The sequence below is a fragment of the Salarias fasciatus genome, chromosome 23, assembly GCF_902148845.1.
Source record: "Salarias fasciatus chromosome 23, fSalaFa1.1, whole genome shotgun sequence".
Classification (NCBI taxonomy): Eukaryota; Metazoa; Chordata; class Actinopteri; order Blenniiformes; family Blenniidae; genus Salarias; species Salarias fasciatus.
In genome coordinates, this window is record NC_043766.1 from 16,697,640 (window position 1) to 16,713,521 (window position 15,882).

General features: G+C 42.6%; 1 protein-coding gene across 1 annotated transcript in view; it reads left to right on the top strand.

Annotated features, from left to right (window-relative positions):
• The window catches only part of obscna (obscurin, cytoskeletal calmodulin and titin-interacting RhoGEF a), a 43,685-nt gene that overhangs the window by 5,394 nt on the left and 22,409 nt on the right, over window positions 1-15,882 (top strand). Inside the window, exons 9-32 of the mRNA XM_030083686.1 lie at window positions 305-571; window positions 668-937; window positions 1,030-1,296; window positions 2,015-2,281; window positions 3,601-3,867; window positions 4,429-4,695; window positions 4,800-5,069; window positions 5,286-5,552; window positions 5,697-5,737; window positions 8,073-8,298; window positions 8,388-8,654; window positions 8,811-9,077; window positions 9,945-10,211; window positions 10,378-10,647; window positions 10,806-11,084; window positions 11,192-11,449; window positions 11,571-11,837; window positions 11,927-12,193; window positions 12,445-12,612; window positions 13,497-13,760; window positions 13,863-14,129; window positions 14,232-14,498; window positions 14,985-15,251; window positions 15,344-15,610. Coding sequence (XP_029939546.1) covers window positions 305-571; window positions 668-937; window positions 1,030-1,296; window positions 2,015-2,281; window positions 3,601-3,867; window positions 4,429-4,695; window positions 4,800-5,069; window positions 5,286-5,552; window positions 5,697-5,737; window positions 8,073-8,298; window positions 8,388-8,654; window positions 8,811-9,077; window positions 9,945-10,211; window positions 10,378-10,647; window positions 10,806-11,084; window positions 11,192-11,449; window positions 11,571-11,837; window positions 11,927-12,193; window positions 12,445-12,612; window positions 13,497-13,760; window positions 13,863-14,129; window positions 14,232-14,498; window positions 14,985-15,251; window positions 15,344-15,610 — 6,051 coding nt within the window. The remainder of the gene's footprint in view (window positions 1-304; window positions 572-667; window positions 938-1,029; window positions 1,297-2,014; window positions 2,282-3,600; window positions 3,868-4,428; window positions 4,696-4,799; window positions 5,070-5,285; window positions 5,553-5,696; window positions 5,738-8,072; window positions 8,299-8,387; window positions 8,655-8,810; window positions 9,078-9,944; window positions 10,212-10,377; window positions 10,648-10,805; window positions 11,085-11,191; window positions 11,450-11,570; window positions 11,838-11,926; window positions 12,194-12,444; window positions 12,613-13,496; window positions 13,761-13,862; window positions 14,130-14,231; window positions 14,499-14,984; window positions 15,252-15,343; window positions 15,611-15,882) is intronic.

A 15,882-nucleotide genomic window follows, 5' to 3' on the forward strand; every position in this document is an offset into this window, starting at 1 on the left:
AAAGTGCTCGAGTTAAAGTGGAAGTACATCCCTAAAAGTAAATTATTGATTCTTAAAAGTGTAAAGGAAAAATATATTCTTTTGTCAGGGTCTTCTCTGTAGAGGTTAAATGAAGTGACACACCAGTTTTGAAAATGTAAACTTTGACAAGTACAGATGGTAAATAATACAGAGCAAATATGTGAAAAGCCCATTTATGTAAGTGCAGTCAGAAAGTGTTTGCACATCTGTTTTGAAGTCTGCATTCTTGTCTGGTCTGAGATGTTTGGAGACTATTAATCAAAATGTCACAATGTTGCTTCAGAACATCCTGCGGTGTTCCTGAGATCTCTGGAGGATGTAGCTGGAGAGGAGCAAGGGGAGGTTTGCCTTCAGTGTGAAATTTCCAAAGAGGCAGTGACCCCCATTTGGAGGAAGGACGGTCTGGTTCTCACAGCTGATGATAAACACGAGCTGCTTCAGTTTGGTAAATCGATGGCGCTGATCATCCATGCACTGAGTAAGGATGACGCTGGGCATTACACCTGTGACTTGGGCACCAGTCAGACCAAGGCTAAAGTAACAGTACATGGTAAGCAGCTGTTATGCTGTTAAGCATGTTAAGCAGCTGTTATTCTCTGTTATGCTGTATGTATTGTATTACAGCTAAAAATATCTTCATTTTCAGATTTGCACATTACCATCATGCAACGTCTGAGAACAACCTCTATTCTGGAAGGTGAAAACTGTGCTTTTGAGTGTCAACTCTCTCATGATCTCGATGGCGACCCTTCTTGGACAATAAATGGCCAGCTGGTTGTCTCTGACAATCGTATCCAAGTCATCAACAATGGTCGCAAGTATAAGCTGGCCATTAAAGACACCATGCTCACTGATGCTGGAGATGTCGTCTTCACAATCAATGACCTCAGTTGCAGAACCATGCTCTTTGTTCAAGGTAAAAACTATTGCAGGTTATGCTGTTTTAAGTTGTTGGATGTGAATATAAGTGGATGATGATTGGGTCTTTGTGTATTTCCCTCACTTTAGAGAAGCCAGTGCACATTTTCAGAGAGCTGTTGAATGTCAAGGCAGTGCCTGGAGAGGACGCAGTGCTCAGCTGTGAAATCACCAAACCGGAGGTCACCATCCGTTGGCTGAAAAATGGGCATGTGATCAGGCCGAGCCCCAAGTATGAGATGAGTGTGGAGAAGCACCTCGCACGGCTAGTGATCAAGAATACCACCATCAGAGACTCTGGAGAGTACTGCTGCGAGGCTGAAGGTGTTGCCTCTCGTGCCAAACTGGATATCAGAGGTAGATTCATTGGCAGGGTTTCGTAATCCCCCGGTTTCATCGAACTTGTGTGTTCTGTTTCATGTGTGAACTGATGTCTGATCAAGCATGAACTTGAAAATGCTACATGCTAAGGCTGAGCTGGTCCAGTAATTAAAGCTCATTTTGGGCGAACATGCCTTTCTGTGTGGAATTTGCATGTTCTTCCTGAGCAGACATAGGTTTTCTCTGGGTAATACGATTTTCAGTCATATAGTATGTGAACTGGGTGTGAAAACTCATTACAGGTTTAAGTAATCATGCGGTTGATTGTTTCTGTCCATGTTTGCCATGTGATGGAATCAGCGTCCAGCCACCCTTCCTTCTGTCAGGACGGAGCTGTCTGCAATCCGAATTCGGACAAAGTAGTATAGAAATTGAATGAAAGTTGGCTTGAATATGGTTTACTTACAGTAATTTCACTTCATAATGATTCCGAACTACATCCAAATGGTTGTAGAGCAATATTAATGAAAAGATGTGGTGGAGTCCGTTGCCTTAGAATCTGTTCGGTGTGATCATGACCTAAATCCTGAAACCCAGAAATAATTTTTGCAAAAACTCACTGCAGCTGAACTGAAATAAAAGGAATACATTTCTGTTCTTTTATTTCAATATCTTATTTAGTAATGTGAAAAAAGCTGTTGGCTGCTCACTTGTCATTTTGTTTTGTTTTGTTTTGTTTTGTTTTTTTCTCCAGAACTCCAGCACACATTTGCCAGAGAGCTGCGGGACACTCGTGCAGAGGAAAAGGGTAAAGTGACCCTTGAATGTGAGACCAGGCGGCCGGCCAAGCGCGTGACCTGGTTGAAGGGCATGGTGGAGCTGAGATCTGGGAGGAAGTATGTCATCAGGCAGAAGGGCGTGGCGTTGTCCCTAACAATCACTGGTCTGGAGAAATCGGATACCGATATTTACACGTGTGATGTTGGTACCATGCAGAGCCGCGCACAGCTGACTGTGCAGGGTGAGATCATTGTGTGGCGAGTGCAGCGCGTTGCATCACAGTGGTTTATACCAGTTGAATTAAATTCATTTAGTGCCAGCTAAACTGGGCTGTACACGTTAATGTCACTGCTAAACAATAAATCAAAGAAATTCATGTTCAGCTGAGACATGATGTAAACAAACTGACTGTTTCCCCCATTTGAAAACTGAATGAATGCACTATTTTAAACTTTTTTCTTTGTCCTACTCACACGCAGAACACAGTGTTTCTAATATTTTATCATATTCTTCTCTTTAGATCAAAAGGTGCTGATCCTGGACGAGTTAGAAGACGTCGAGTGTCTCGAGGGTGACACGGTCACGTTCAGGTGTCGGATTTGTCCCAGCGACTACACAACGGTCAAGTGGTACTTGGACGAGACCCTGCTATATACCAATGAGCTCAATGAGATCCAGATCATCGCAGGAGGATATCACACCCTCACATTTCGACAGCTTGCACGAAAAGACACCGGCACCATTTCGTTTTCAGCCGGGGACAAAAGATCCTATGCCTCACTGTTGGTCAGAGGTGAGGAGTTTGATCTTCCTGTGAATTTTAATGTAGATCTTTCTCTCACTTTTCATCGATTAATGATTCGGTGTCATTGCTCTCCATCACCAGAGAGGCGTCCGACCATTATTAAGACCCTGACGGACTGCGAGGCCATTGAAGGAGGTGGTTTGGTTTTATCTTGTGTGACCTCCAAGCCTTGTCACATCCTGTGGTACAAAGATGGCTGCCTCATGTGGAACTCCTCGAGATATTTTGCCAGCCGTTCAGGCTGTGAAGCTCGGCTGACCATTCGAGAAGTCAGCAGCGGTGACGCAGGCGTGTACGAGTGCAGTGCCGGGTCGGTCACAACCAGGGCTGTTGTCACTGTCAAAGGTATGAATGGAAGCATGCTGTCAAGAAAGTAGAAGGTGTGAGGTTGAGGTGAAAAGGTGGACTCTGTCCTTTGTTAACCCAGAGCAAAACCAAAAAAATGACTCTTTATTCAACATTAATCAGTTTCAGCAGGGATTAGGTTTAGACTGGCAGCTCTTTTCTAACTGTAGCTTTGCATTTCTGCTTTGTGAAAAGGTCAAATGATGTTTTTAGGGTGAGATATGTTCAGTTATCTGTTATTTATTGCATTTAGTAAAAGTTATTATTGAGTTCTCCAGAAATAAAGACTCTCCTTTACAAAAGAGGTTTTCATCTGACCTTTCTGGTAACTTAAAATTGAATTAAAAGTTGTTGCAGATTACACAATGATTAAACTGAGCAATGATTTCCCTTTTTCTTGTTTCTTTTAGCCATCCCCGCAGAGTTTACTCAGCTTCTGAAGGACATGGAGGCCAAAGAGGGAGAAGCAGTCACCCTCATGTGTGAATACTCCCTCCCTGGGGTCCAGTACCACTGGAGGAAAGGTTTTGAGAGCATCCGGCCCGGAGACAAGTATGTGATGAAACAGAGAAAGACCATCAACTCTCTCACCATCAAAGCCCTGAAACCTGAGGACTCAGGAACATATACTTGCCAGTGCAGAGACCACCGTACATCGGCAAGCCTCAAAATACATGGTAAATATTTACAAAATAGTTTGAGAAAGTTTTGTTTTATTAACATCAGCTATAACCAGTTGAGAGCTTAAAAGGAGCAATGCTGATTTTTTTTATTTTTTTTTTAATTCGCTGTTGAACTTGCATTTGTTGAGATGAAATACTGTATTATAAACTGTACAATATGTCTCTGAAGAGAATGTTGGGTTTAATATCACAGTGATCCATGTAACTAAATCAGACTTTAGAAGGAATTGCACCTTTTGACTGTGTCAGACTGAAATGCAGCATTTTCAGTGATTTAATACACTGTAAATGCTGTATTTCAGTCTGACATAGTGACAAGTTTTAATTTGGATTGCAGTTTAGTTTTGCTTAAGACTCTCAGCCTTATGAAACGATTATCCAAACTGATACAGCTTTGCCAGAACATCTTCCAAATACTTTTTATGAAGGTGTTCTATATGTTAAATGAATCCTTATCGATCCTTCATTCCATATCTAATGTATGTTTCCACATTTTCACCAGACTGCTTTTTAGTATACGTCTCTATTCTGAGTAATTGTTGCTTGAATTTCCAGCCATTCCGATTACATTCATACAACAGCTGAAGAACATGCAGGCAGAAGAGGGCAGCAGCGTCATACTGCGGTGTGAAATTTCCAAATCTGGGGTGCCAGTGGAGTGGAGGCGAGAGGAAGAGCTGTTGAGGAATGGAGTCAAGTTCCAGATAAGGAGAAGGGACACCACTCTGGAGCTGCTGATATGGAAACCTGTGCCCGAAGACAGTGGGATGTACAGCTGTGTGTGTGCGGATCAGAGGACATCAGCCACCGTCAAAATCACAGGTGGGGAGTCAAATCAAGTTAATAAAGATAAATTCATTTTCGACAACGAATCAGAAGCTTTACATAGTTATGATCTTAATCCATGGTCATACTTTATCCCTCAGCTCTACCAGTCACCTTCAAGCAAAAGCTGAGAAATGTAACGGTTGAGGAGGGCAACACAGCAACTCTGCGCTGTGAGTTGTCCAAGTCGGGTCACAGTGTGGAGTGGAGAAAAAGTGGAGATGTCCTCATCAGAAATGGAGAGAAATATCAAAGTCGACAGAGAGACATGCTTATTGAATTGAGGATCTTTGATGTGATGCCAGAGGACAGCGATATCTACACCTGCATCTGTGGCAGCATTGAGACCACCGCTACTCTGACTGTGAACGGTAAAGCTACACCGATACTTTAGATACTTTCTTTTCTGTTTACTAACCAAGGGCCTGAGGCATGCAAATTCAATTAACGGTAAAAATACCTGATCAAGGCATTGAAAAAGGTATTCGACTGACAAATAGCATATTGTCTCACAAGGATGTGAACCACAGTTATCAAACTAGGTACTGATATTTAGCTTCTCTCTTTACTTTGTCTTGCCATACTAGCTCTTCCAGTCACATTCAAGCAAAAGCTGAGGAACTTCCAGGTTGGGGAAGGACACAACATCACGCTGTCCTGTGAGATTTCAAAGGCTGGCGTCCCAGTGGAGTGGAGATTTAATGGATTTGAGCTGGAGAATGGAGAGAAGTACCAGATAAAGCAGAGAGACTCTGTTCTGGAGCTGATCATCAAAGACGCTGAACCAGAGGACAGTGGCGTTTACACCTGTGTGTGTAGAGAGCAGAAGACAAAGGCAACCGTTAAAGTTGTTGGTATGTTCTTTGTGTATAGTGCATGATCTAGGCTTTTTTTTTTTTTAAATTAATTCACGCAGAAGTGTGTGAATCCAGTTCCTTCAAAGCTCTGCTCTCTCCTGTGTTTCCTATGCGTGTGTAAATGTGTGTTTATTCCGTCAGCTGTTCCTGCCACATTTCGAGCCAGCCTGAAGAGCCAGGATGTTGAGGAAGGCAACGACCTGACATTGCACTGTGAGCTGTCAAAGAAAGGAGTTCCAGTTCAGTGGCAAAAAGAAGGTCACCTGCTGTCTGAGGAGGTGTCTCGGGGAAAGTACCAGATGACGCTTGAAGGAAAGATCGCCCAGATGACCATATTCAATGTCCAACCAGAGGATGCAGGGAAGTACAGCTGCATCACGGGAGATGAGAAAACCACCGCTGACATCAAAGTAAAACGTAAGTCTGATGGCTAAACGTCTGGGCCCATTTTCAGATCTGTCAGTTCTCGTAATGCAGACTCTGTTTTGCACAATGATTGAGCAATGTGGTTATAATCTCAATTGAAGCTAAACAGCACACTTTTGCTATTCATGTAATAACTAAAGAGCCCGTTAGATTTGAAAATGTCTGTAAATCATGTTCAAATATTTGAAATACTAATTCCCATAACAATGTGGACTATTTAAGAAAACTACTAAATATTTTTTTTCCCTTTATCAACTCTCAACAGCAATCCCCGTCACATTCAAACGAGAGCTGCAGCATGTGGTAGTGAAAGAAGGGGACAGTGGGATTTTCTCCTGCGAGCTCTCTAAACCTGGAGCTCCAGTGGACTGGAAGAAAGGCAGAGTAACCCTAAAACCAGGGGAGAAATATCAGATGAAGCAGGAAGGACGCTTCACTAAACTGATCATCAGCAATGTGGAAGAGAATGATGCTGGGAAGTACATATGCAAAACCAAAGACAGTCAGTCAACTGCTCAGCTCACTGTTGAAGGTAAAGCACAGGCAAATGCGAAAACCCAATCTCACAACATGTCGACGGTGACTGTTAAAGTACATTTCCCTCCTTTTAAGTTTTTATTTACTATGTATTCAACAGAATCAGCTGAGCGCAGACGTCAGAGAGGTCAGCCTCAAATTAGTGAAAAGAAACAAAATAGACCCACCGTTGTGTGAGCTCAATCATTTAGTCGGATCAGTAGTGTCAGAAACCTTAATTTCTTTAATTTCTCATTCATTTTACTTCCTATTCATCAATTAATGCTACAGTACATTGTGTGTATTGTGCATTAGTTTTCAAGTGCTGGGCAAAATTAAATATTAACATGGAGATGCCTTGGAGATGCAGATCAATAACCAGGACAGAGGCATCCCTCACTCAGCAGCACTTGTATAAACCTTTAGGTTTTTTTCATGTAAGTCATTTTAACATCTCATACACATTTTCTTTAATCACTTGTTTCCTTTTTCACCTGAGCTGGTTGATAATTAACTCACCACTTTGGTGGTGAGTTAATTTGGACAATCATTTATTCTATTAAAAGTGGATGGTACGAAATTCACTGAGAAATATAGATGTAAATGATTATTACCTTTCATATCATGAAATCAACTTCCATGTAACATCCATGGATTACGCGCTACATGGCACACTGGACACTTCTGCCTTGTGTCATATTGTCACCACATTGATTCCTTTGATGTTCTATAGCAGTAGAAATAAATGAATTCCATTTATTTGTGAATGTTTTCTTTGTCATTATATGATTTTATTGATCTATAATACCCCGTCTTAAGCTGCACCATTAAACCGATCTCTGTCTTGCCATTGTGAGAACTTTAAAAATTACTTTAGTGTTTTTTTTATTTATAGTTTGAATGTGCTGCGTTTGACTTTCTGTTTGTTTCTTGGGCGTTATCAGAATTACCGCCAAGTTTCAAGCTACCCCTGGTTAACCAACAGGCGACAGAGGGTAACAGTGTGGTTCTGCGCTGTGAGCTCAACAAACCCGCTCCCTCAGTGGAGTGGAGGAGAGGAGGGGAGCTGCTCAGGAATGGAGATAAATACCAGATGAGGAAAAAAGATTTACAGGTAGAAATTAAGATTTCAGACCTCACTTTGGAGGACGCTGGGGATTATAGCTGTATATGTGGAGAACAGAGGACTACAGCTACGATCACAGTGAATGGTGAGTAATGTGTAGTTATGAATAATTGTTGTGGACAATTTTATAAATATACAGCCTCATCAAACATAAGCTGTGAACATGCTAAGAGTTGGACTTGAATTGATTCAACTGGGGGAAAAAAAAGTTTTACTTCTTGTCAGCAGTTCTTTCACTAATGATGAACTGTTTTTTTTCTCTCTTACAACTTTTTGCTTCTTGCAGTGCTTTTGAGATATAATTGTCAAGGATGTGCAGTAGAAATTACCAATAGCAAGCAAAAATTCACAACAAAAAAAAAAAAATTTTTTTTGGTGATTAAACCTTTTGTTTTGTACTTCTTCTAGAGCGGCCAATCAGATTCCTTCAGGAACTAAAGAATATTCAGGTTCAAGAGGGCAACGTTGTGACGCTCAGCTGTGAGCTCTCTAAACCGGGAGTCCCAGCACAGTGGAGGAAGGGAGACAAGGTGCTGACCAGCGGAGAGAAATATCAGCTGAAACAGAACGGCTCCACTCTGGAGCTGCTCATCAGGAAGAGCCTCCCTGAAGACAGCGGCACTTACTGCTGTGTTTGTGACGACATAAAAACCACAGCCACCATCATCATTACCGGTGAAAAAAGCTTCATGTTATTTTAGACTCATGCTTTAATTTTACATGGAGAGTTTTTGGCAATGATTGTGGCAATGCCTCCTCCACAGCAATCCCTGTGACTTTCAAGCAGAAGCTGAAGAACCAGGAAGCTGTGGAGGAGGGTTATGTGACACTGCGCTGCGAGCTTTCCAAGTCTGGAGTCCCGGTGGAGTGGAGAAAAGATGCTCAGCTCCTGAAGGAGGGAGAAAAATATCAGATGAAGCAAGAGGGCCGCGTGGCCGAGATGCTCATCGGACATTTAAGCATGGCTGACGCAGGACAGTACAGCTGCTTTGTTGGAACTGCTGAAACTTCAGCAGACATCAAAGTAAGAGGTATGTTTCATCCTGTACACATTTAGAAAGCCTGAGTATTGGCTTTCAGACAAACAGACCACATGCTTTTACAATGTAAGCGAAAAATATTTGGAAATCAGTTGAGTACGCTACTTTGCAAGTTCAAATTACTTTTTTTGTTGTTGTTTTTTCCAGCGCTTCCTATAACATTTATAAAAGAAGTTGAAAATGTGGAAATAAAGGAAGGTGACAGTGGAGCTTTCTGCTGTGAGCTCTCCAAACCTGGAGCTCCAGTGGACTGGAGGAAAGGCAGAGTCATCCTGAAGCCGGGATACAAATATGAGATGAAGCAGGAGGGACATCTCACCAAGCTCATCATCAACAATGTGGAGGAGAGCGATGCAGGGAAATATACCTGCAAAACTAAAGACAGCCAGTCCACTGCTGAACTCACAGTCAAAGGTAAGTTATCACTGCATTAAAACGATGATTTGCAAATCTCTAAGCTTTCTTGGTTTAATGGATGGTCCATCTGGAATCTTTAACAAGCAAAAAATGGATAATAAAGATAATGAAATAAAGTAAAAGGAAATAATACTATAGAAAATAACTCTTTGGTCACTCACCTTGCAGCTCCACCTGTCACATTCAAGACAAAGTTAAAAAACCAGCAGATAGAGGAGGAAAACAGCATTTCATTGAGCTGCGAGCTGTCTAAGCCCGGCCTTGCTGTGCAATGGAGGAAAGGAGAAGAGCTATTGAAGAATGATTTCAAGTATCAAATAAAAAACCGAAACAACATCATGGAGCTTACTATTAAAAATGCTCAACTGGAGGACAGCGGACTTTACAGTTGTATCTTTGGAGATGTCAAGACCACAGCCCATGTCACAGTTACACGTAAGGGAAGCCGCTAATGCAAACATGTTGTTGGGCTTTTGCTTTTTTGATATTTATAGTTTCAGGAAATTACATATTATTTGTAGCCAGGCAAGTATGAAGGTCATGAAGTTCATCAGGTATTGATGAACTTAAGCAAGAGCAATTTCCAGCTTTGAATAAAGATGTTTCATTTTCAGAATTAACCCATTTAAATGCTGGCTGTTTGATTTATATATTGTTCTTTTCTATATATATACATATATATATATATATATATATATATATATATATATATATATATATATATATATATATATATATATATATATATATATATATATATAACAATTTGTCTAACTTTTTTTTAAACTAACATTGTAGTTGTTCAGAAAAACTGTCAAGTTTGCATTGGGAGGAAGTTTTACTCTCTTTCTAATACATTCACAGCTATTCCACTCACTTTCAAAGTGGGTCTGAAGAACCAGGAGGCCCCAGAAGGAGGCAGCGTGTCCCTGCGCTGTGAACTGTCGAGGGCCGGGGTCCCTGTCCAGTGGTGGAAGGGAGACGACCAGCTCTATCACGGAGCGCGGTATCGCATGACGCTAAAAGGCAACGTGGCTGAGATGACCGTCAAAAACATCCAGCCTGAGGACGTTGGAGAGTACAGCTGTGTCTTTGGAGAGCAGAAGACAACAGCTGAAGTTAATGTTAGAGGTATTTGGACAGCTTGTTTACTTTTATTGTGATTGGTATGATTAAAAAAAAATGAGTCAGTAATTGAAAGGACAATCTTTACTTTAATGAGTTAGGGATCCCACTGTGTCTGTTAGTGGATACATTGCTTGCAAATTAAGCTTTTTTTCCTTTCCTTTGCATCCAGCTGCAGCGTCTGTATTCTTTGAGAAGGAACTGGAGAACCAAGTTATAGCAGAGGGGAAATCTGTGCTGTTCAGCTGTGAAGTTTCCAGTGCGAATGTCCCCGTCACTTGGAAGAAGGACAATACTTCAGTGTCAGAAGGAGGACGTTACATTGTAAAGAAACAAGGCCCCACACACACTCTGGAGATCAAAAAATTGCTTCTGGAGGATGCAGGAGAGTATTGCTGTATCACCAGAGGCAAAAAGACCACTGCCAAGCTTATTGTTAAAGGTTGGTGGATTCTGTAATAGAATGTCATTAATGATGAATATTTTATTTACATTAGAATAAATGCAAATCTGACCAGTCTCCCTCTCGAAGCTGTATGTACTGTATACAAAAACCCACTCTAGAAATACAGTGCTGTCTGTTTCCTTTGGATTTTACAGAACGTGTTAGGATTGTCAAGGGGCTGCAAGACATAACGGTGACAGCAGGCGAGGATGCAGTGTTTGTCTGTGAGCTGAGCCATGCAGACGTGACCGAAGGGGTGTGGTGGCTTGGTGCTAGTCCTCTGCAGAAGAACGAGATGAACCAGATGACTTGCACTGGCCGTCAGCACCGGCTGGTCCTCACCATGACAACACCTGACGAGACGGGCGCCGTGGCGTTTGTGATCGGGGAGGACAGGACTTCTGCAAATCTGCTAGTTCTTCCTAAACCCAAAGGTGAGCAGGCTCATAGGGAACGTACAATATGCATTGATACGTGTTTTATAAGAGTTTTTTATGCTATATAAAACACTCTAAAATAACACTTATGCTTCAATTTCTAGTTCTATTTGAAGAAAAACCTAAAGACGCAGCGGTCATGGAGGGAGAGACAGCTACTCTGCGCTGCACAATCTCTGACATCAAAACCAGTATTACATGGAAACGCAACCATATTCCTCTGCAAAATGGCAATAAATATGAGATGCGTAAGGAAGGAAAGGTCAACCTGTTGCTCATCCATGATGTGGACGCCCTTGATACTGGCACATACTCTTGTGACACAGGAGACGTACAGAGCAGTGCCAAACTCACTGTGACTGGTAATCACAAATATCAGTACCTGATAGGATAAATAAACAGTTACATTACTTGAAATTTAAAATATGGAATTCTCATCATCCCAACTATTTTTAACTCAGTTTTTTCCTCTTATTTTCCTAGAGCTCCCTCCATTTTTCCAGGAGGAATTGCAGAGTGTGGAGGCTGAAGAAGGAGGTTCAGCCTCGTTGTATTGTGAGCTGTCCAAACTTGGAGTCCCGGTTCAGTGGAAGAAGAATCGGCAGCTGCTGAGAGCCAGCAGGAAATATGAGATGAAGCAGGATGGCTGCTTCCTCCAGCTTCACATCAAGGACCTCAAACCAGAGGATAGTGGGAGCTACTCATGCCAAGCTGGGAATGCAGAGACGTCTGCAGCCGTTACTGTGAAAGGTGCAAAAGATAATCCAGACATATGAATGAGAATTCTTATTAACCGATATAAAACAGACATTTTCTCACTGCTCCCAACCTTTTCCCAGAGCTTCCTCCAGTCTTCAAGAAAGAATTAAGGAGTGTGGAGGGTGAGGAAGGAGGTGCGGCGACTCTACACTGTGAATTATCTAAACCTGGAGTTACTGTGCAGTGGAAGAAGAACAGACTCCCTCTGAGAGCCAGCAGGAAGTACGAGGTGAAACAGGATGGCTGTCTCCACAAGCTCCAAATCAACGAGCTCAAACCTGAGGACAGTGGCAGCTACACATGTCAAGCAGGAAGTGAGGAAACCACGGCAAATGTGGTCGTGAAAGGTGGGCCCACTGGCGGGGAGGGGGCAGCGTTTCATTCTGCAGGGATGCAATGACAAAACATAGACATCAAATATTAGACTTCATAATCATGACCATTTCTACCGCTAAACATGATGTATTTTTTTGTTTCCATCCCTCTTTTTTTTTTCCAGAGCTCCCTCCAGTTTTCAAAACAAAATTAAAGAACATGAAGGTAGATGAGGGAGGTACGGCCTCTCTGTGCTGTGAGATTTCTAAACCTGGGGTCTCAGTGCAGTGGAAGAAGAACAAGACACCGCTGAGGGCTGGCAGCAAGTATAAAATGGAGCAGGACGGCTGCTTCCTCCAGCTCCAGATCACTGAGCTTCAACTTGAGGACAGTGGTACCTACATGTGTCAAGCAGGATCTGCAGAGACCACTGCAGACCTGACAGTGAAAGGTAGGTGCGTGCGTGCGTGCGTGCGTGCGTGCGTGCGTGCGTGCGTGCGTGCGTGCATTTGTTAGAGATGTATCAGTGGTATATTTTACCTAAATCTCCTCCTGGTCTTGTCTTTCCAGGACAAAAGGTACACTGATTTAATATAAATCACCGGTGCTTTTGTTTTATTGCATGTCTGAATGCAGTTGGATAATTTGTCAAAGCTTCAATGCATCAGTGAATCATTTCTGAATTTGAAAATCGGTCTTTTTCAACAAAAACTTATTTCAAATAATTGCCTTACAATATTTTAACTTGCTGCCACTTTTTTTTGTCTCTTTATGACTGAAATCCCACGTTTGACAATCTACTTCTCTTTGCTCCTCAAATTGTTTTGTTTTCTAGAGCTTCCACCGTTTTTCACAGAAGACTTAGAAAATGTAGAGGCTGAAGAGGGAGACACAGCTTCCCTGTCTTGTGAGCTATCCAAGCCTGGAGTGTCAGTACAATGGAAAAAGAACAAGCTGCCACTGAGAGCCAGCAGAAAGTATGAAATGAAGCAAGATGGCTGCGTCTGCCAGCTGGATATTAGGGAGCTCAGACCTGAGGACAGAGGCAGCTACTCATGCCATGCAGGGACTGCAGAAACTACTGCAGTGCTGTCAGTAATAGGTCAGTCCTTTAGGTAGCAACTACAACGTGCTTTTCAATTCTTCCATACAAAATTATAGGCACTATTTCAATCACACTTAAAGGATTATTGGCACATTTTAGTAACTGGTTTGCTGGTCATATCCAACACTGTGGGTCATGAACTGCATGTCTACCTCTAGCTATGCCAAAAGCAATTTCTACTACCACAAATGACACTATTATGTGTGTCCAATGTTTACTCCTATATTCAGAGCTACCAAACTTCAAGAAAGACCTGAAAAGTGTTGATGCTGAGGAGGGAGATACGGCCTCCCTGTGCTGTGAGCTGTCTAAGCCTGGGCTATCAGTACAGTGGAAAAAGAACAAGCTGCCGCTGAGAGCAGGCACCAAGTATGAGATGAAGCAGGATGGATGCATCATCCAGTTGCACATTAAGAATCTCCAACCTGAAGACAGCGGCAGCTACTCATGTCATGCTGGAGCTGCAGAGACCTCTGCATCTGTGACTGTAAAAGGTGTGTGTATCTCGATTGTACGAATGGTCTGAAATGATCCTTGAATTTTTCCTCACCGTTCTAAATGACTTCAAAATGATACGCACTGTGAATTTTCCACAGAGCTTCCTCCATACTTCCAACAAGACTTGGTGAGTGTTGAGGCTGAGGAGGGAAGCACGGCCACACTGCACTGTGAGCTGTCCAAACCCGGAGTGTCAGTCCAGTGGAAGAAAAACAGACTGTCTCTGAGAGCCAACAGGAAGTATGAAATGAAGCAAGATGGCTGCAGCCTACAGCTCCATATCAAGGATCTCACACCAGAAGACAGCGGCAGCTACTCATGTCAGGTTGGAGCTGCAGAGACCTCTACAACAGTCACAGTGAAAGGTATGGACATCTTGATTGTATGAATGGGCTGAAATGATCCTTGAATTTTTCCATACATTTCTTAAAGACAACAAAATAACATGAATTTTGAATTTTCCACAGAGCTTCCTCCATATTTCCAACAAGACTTGGTGAGTGTTGAGGCTGAGGAGGGAAGCACGGCCACACTGCACTGTGAGCTGTCCAAACCCGGAGTGTCAGTCCAGTGGAAGAAAAACAGACTGTCTCTGAGAGCCAACAGGAAGTATGAAATGAAGCAAGATGGCTGCAGCCTACAGCTCCATATCAAGGACCTCACACCAGAAGACAGCGGCAGCTACTCATGTCAGGTTGGAGCTGCAGAGACCTCTACAACAGTCACAGTGAAAGGTATGGACATCTTGATTGTGTGAATGGTCTGTGTACAGCTCATTCCCAATCTGGGCCTGTACACTTTGGTTTCCTGAGGGTGTAGAGGGAGAATCGTCTTGGACGCGTGTCCGCATGGCGAGGCAACCAAAAAGTTCCACACTTCTTTGTTTGGGTGCGGCAACCCATTTATTTTCCTTGGCTCATAATCCCACAGTTCACAAGTGCAAAGCTTGGCCAGGTGAGCTTACACATGCTCCATTTCCTCGCAGAACACACATGATTCAACCCGCTAAACGAACACGGTGAAAAGACTGTTTGCTCACCCTCTATGCACACCTGCACCTGATCACCTGTGAGCCTTATTTATGCCTTTCACCCATCCTGCTCCCCCTGGTGGATAATTAAAGAAATGATAAATGGCTCCTACAGTCTGAAATGATCCTTGAATTTTTCCTCACCATTCTAAATGACTTGCAAATGATACGCACTGTGAATTTTCCACAGAGCTTCCTCCATACTTCCAACAAGACTTGGTGAGTGTTGAGGCTGAGGAGGGAAGCACGGCCACACTGCGCTGTGAACTGTCCAAACCCGGAGTGTCAGTCCAGTGGAAGAAAAACAGACTGTCTCTGAGAGCCAACAGGAAGTATGAAATGAAGCAAGATGGCTGCAGCCTACAGCTCCATATCAAGGATCTCAAACCTGAAGACAGCGGCAGCTACTCATGTCAGGTTGGAGCTGCAGAGACCTCTACAACAGTCACAGTGAAAGGTATATACATCTGAATCATTATAATTTTGGTATTCAGATACTTGGGAATATTTTATATTACAATTGCACCTACATCGACATTTCTTTTCCAGAACTTTGTCCATACTTTAAGAAAGACCTAACAAGTGTAGAGGCTGAGGAGGGTGGGACAGCTACCTTGTACTGTGAACTGTCCAAGCCGGGTGCGTCCGTCCAGTGGAAGAGGAACAGACTTCCACTGAGAGCAAACAATAAGTATGAGATGAAGCAGGATGGCTGCGTTGTTCAGCTGCATATTAAGGATCTGAAACCTGAAGACAGTGGCAGCTACTCCTGTCAAGCAGCAGCCAACGAGACAACAGCAACTGTATCGGTGAAAGGTCGGTAAACTGGTTAACAGGTTTAAAGAAAGTTACGGCTGTCCTCAAAACATTAGTGTGTTTTCAGTGATATAAAACATACACTGGTATTTATATGAGGTTTCTTGAGTTTATTTATTTGGAAATGTTTTCATACATGCTGTGTAAGCATGTAGACCAGTCTAACAGAGGCAATAACTGTATTTAGCAGTCTAGTCTTTGAGCTGAATCAGTGGTTTTAACAGTGATTCACATCAGGAAAAATGTTTTTTTCTTTCTTTTTTTTTTAACCT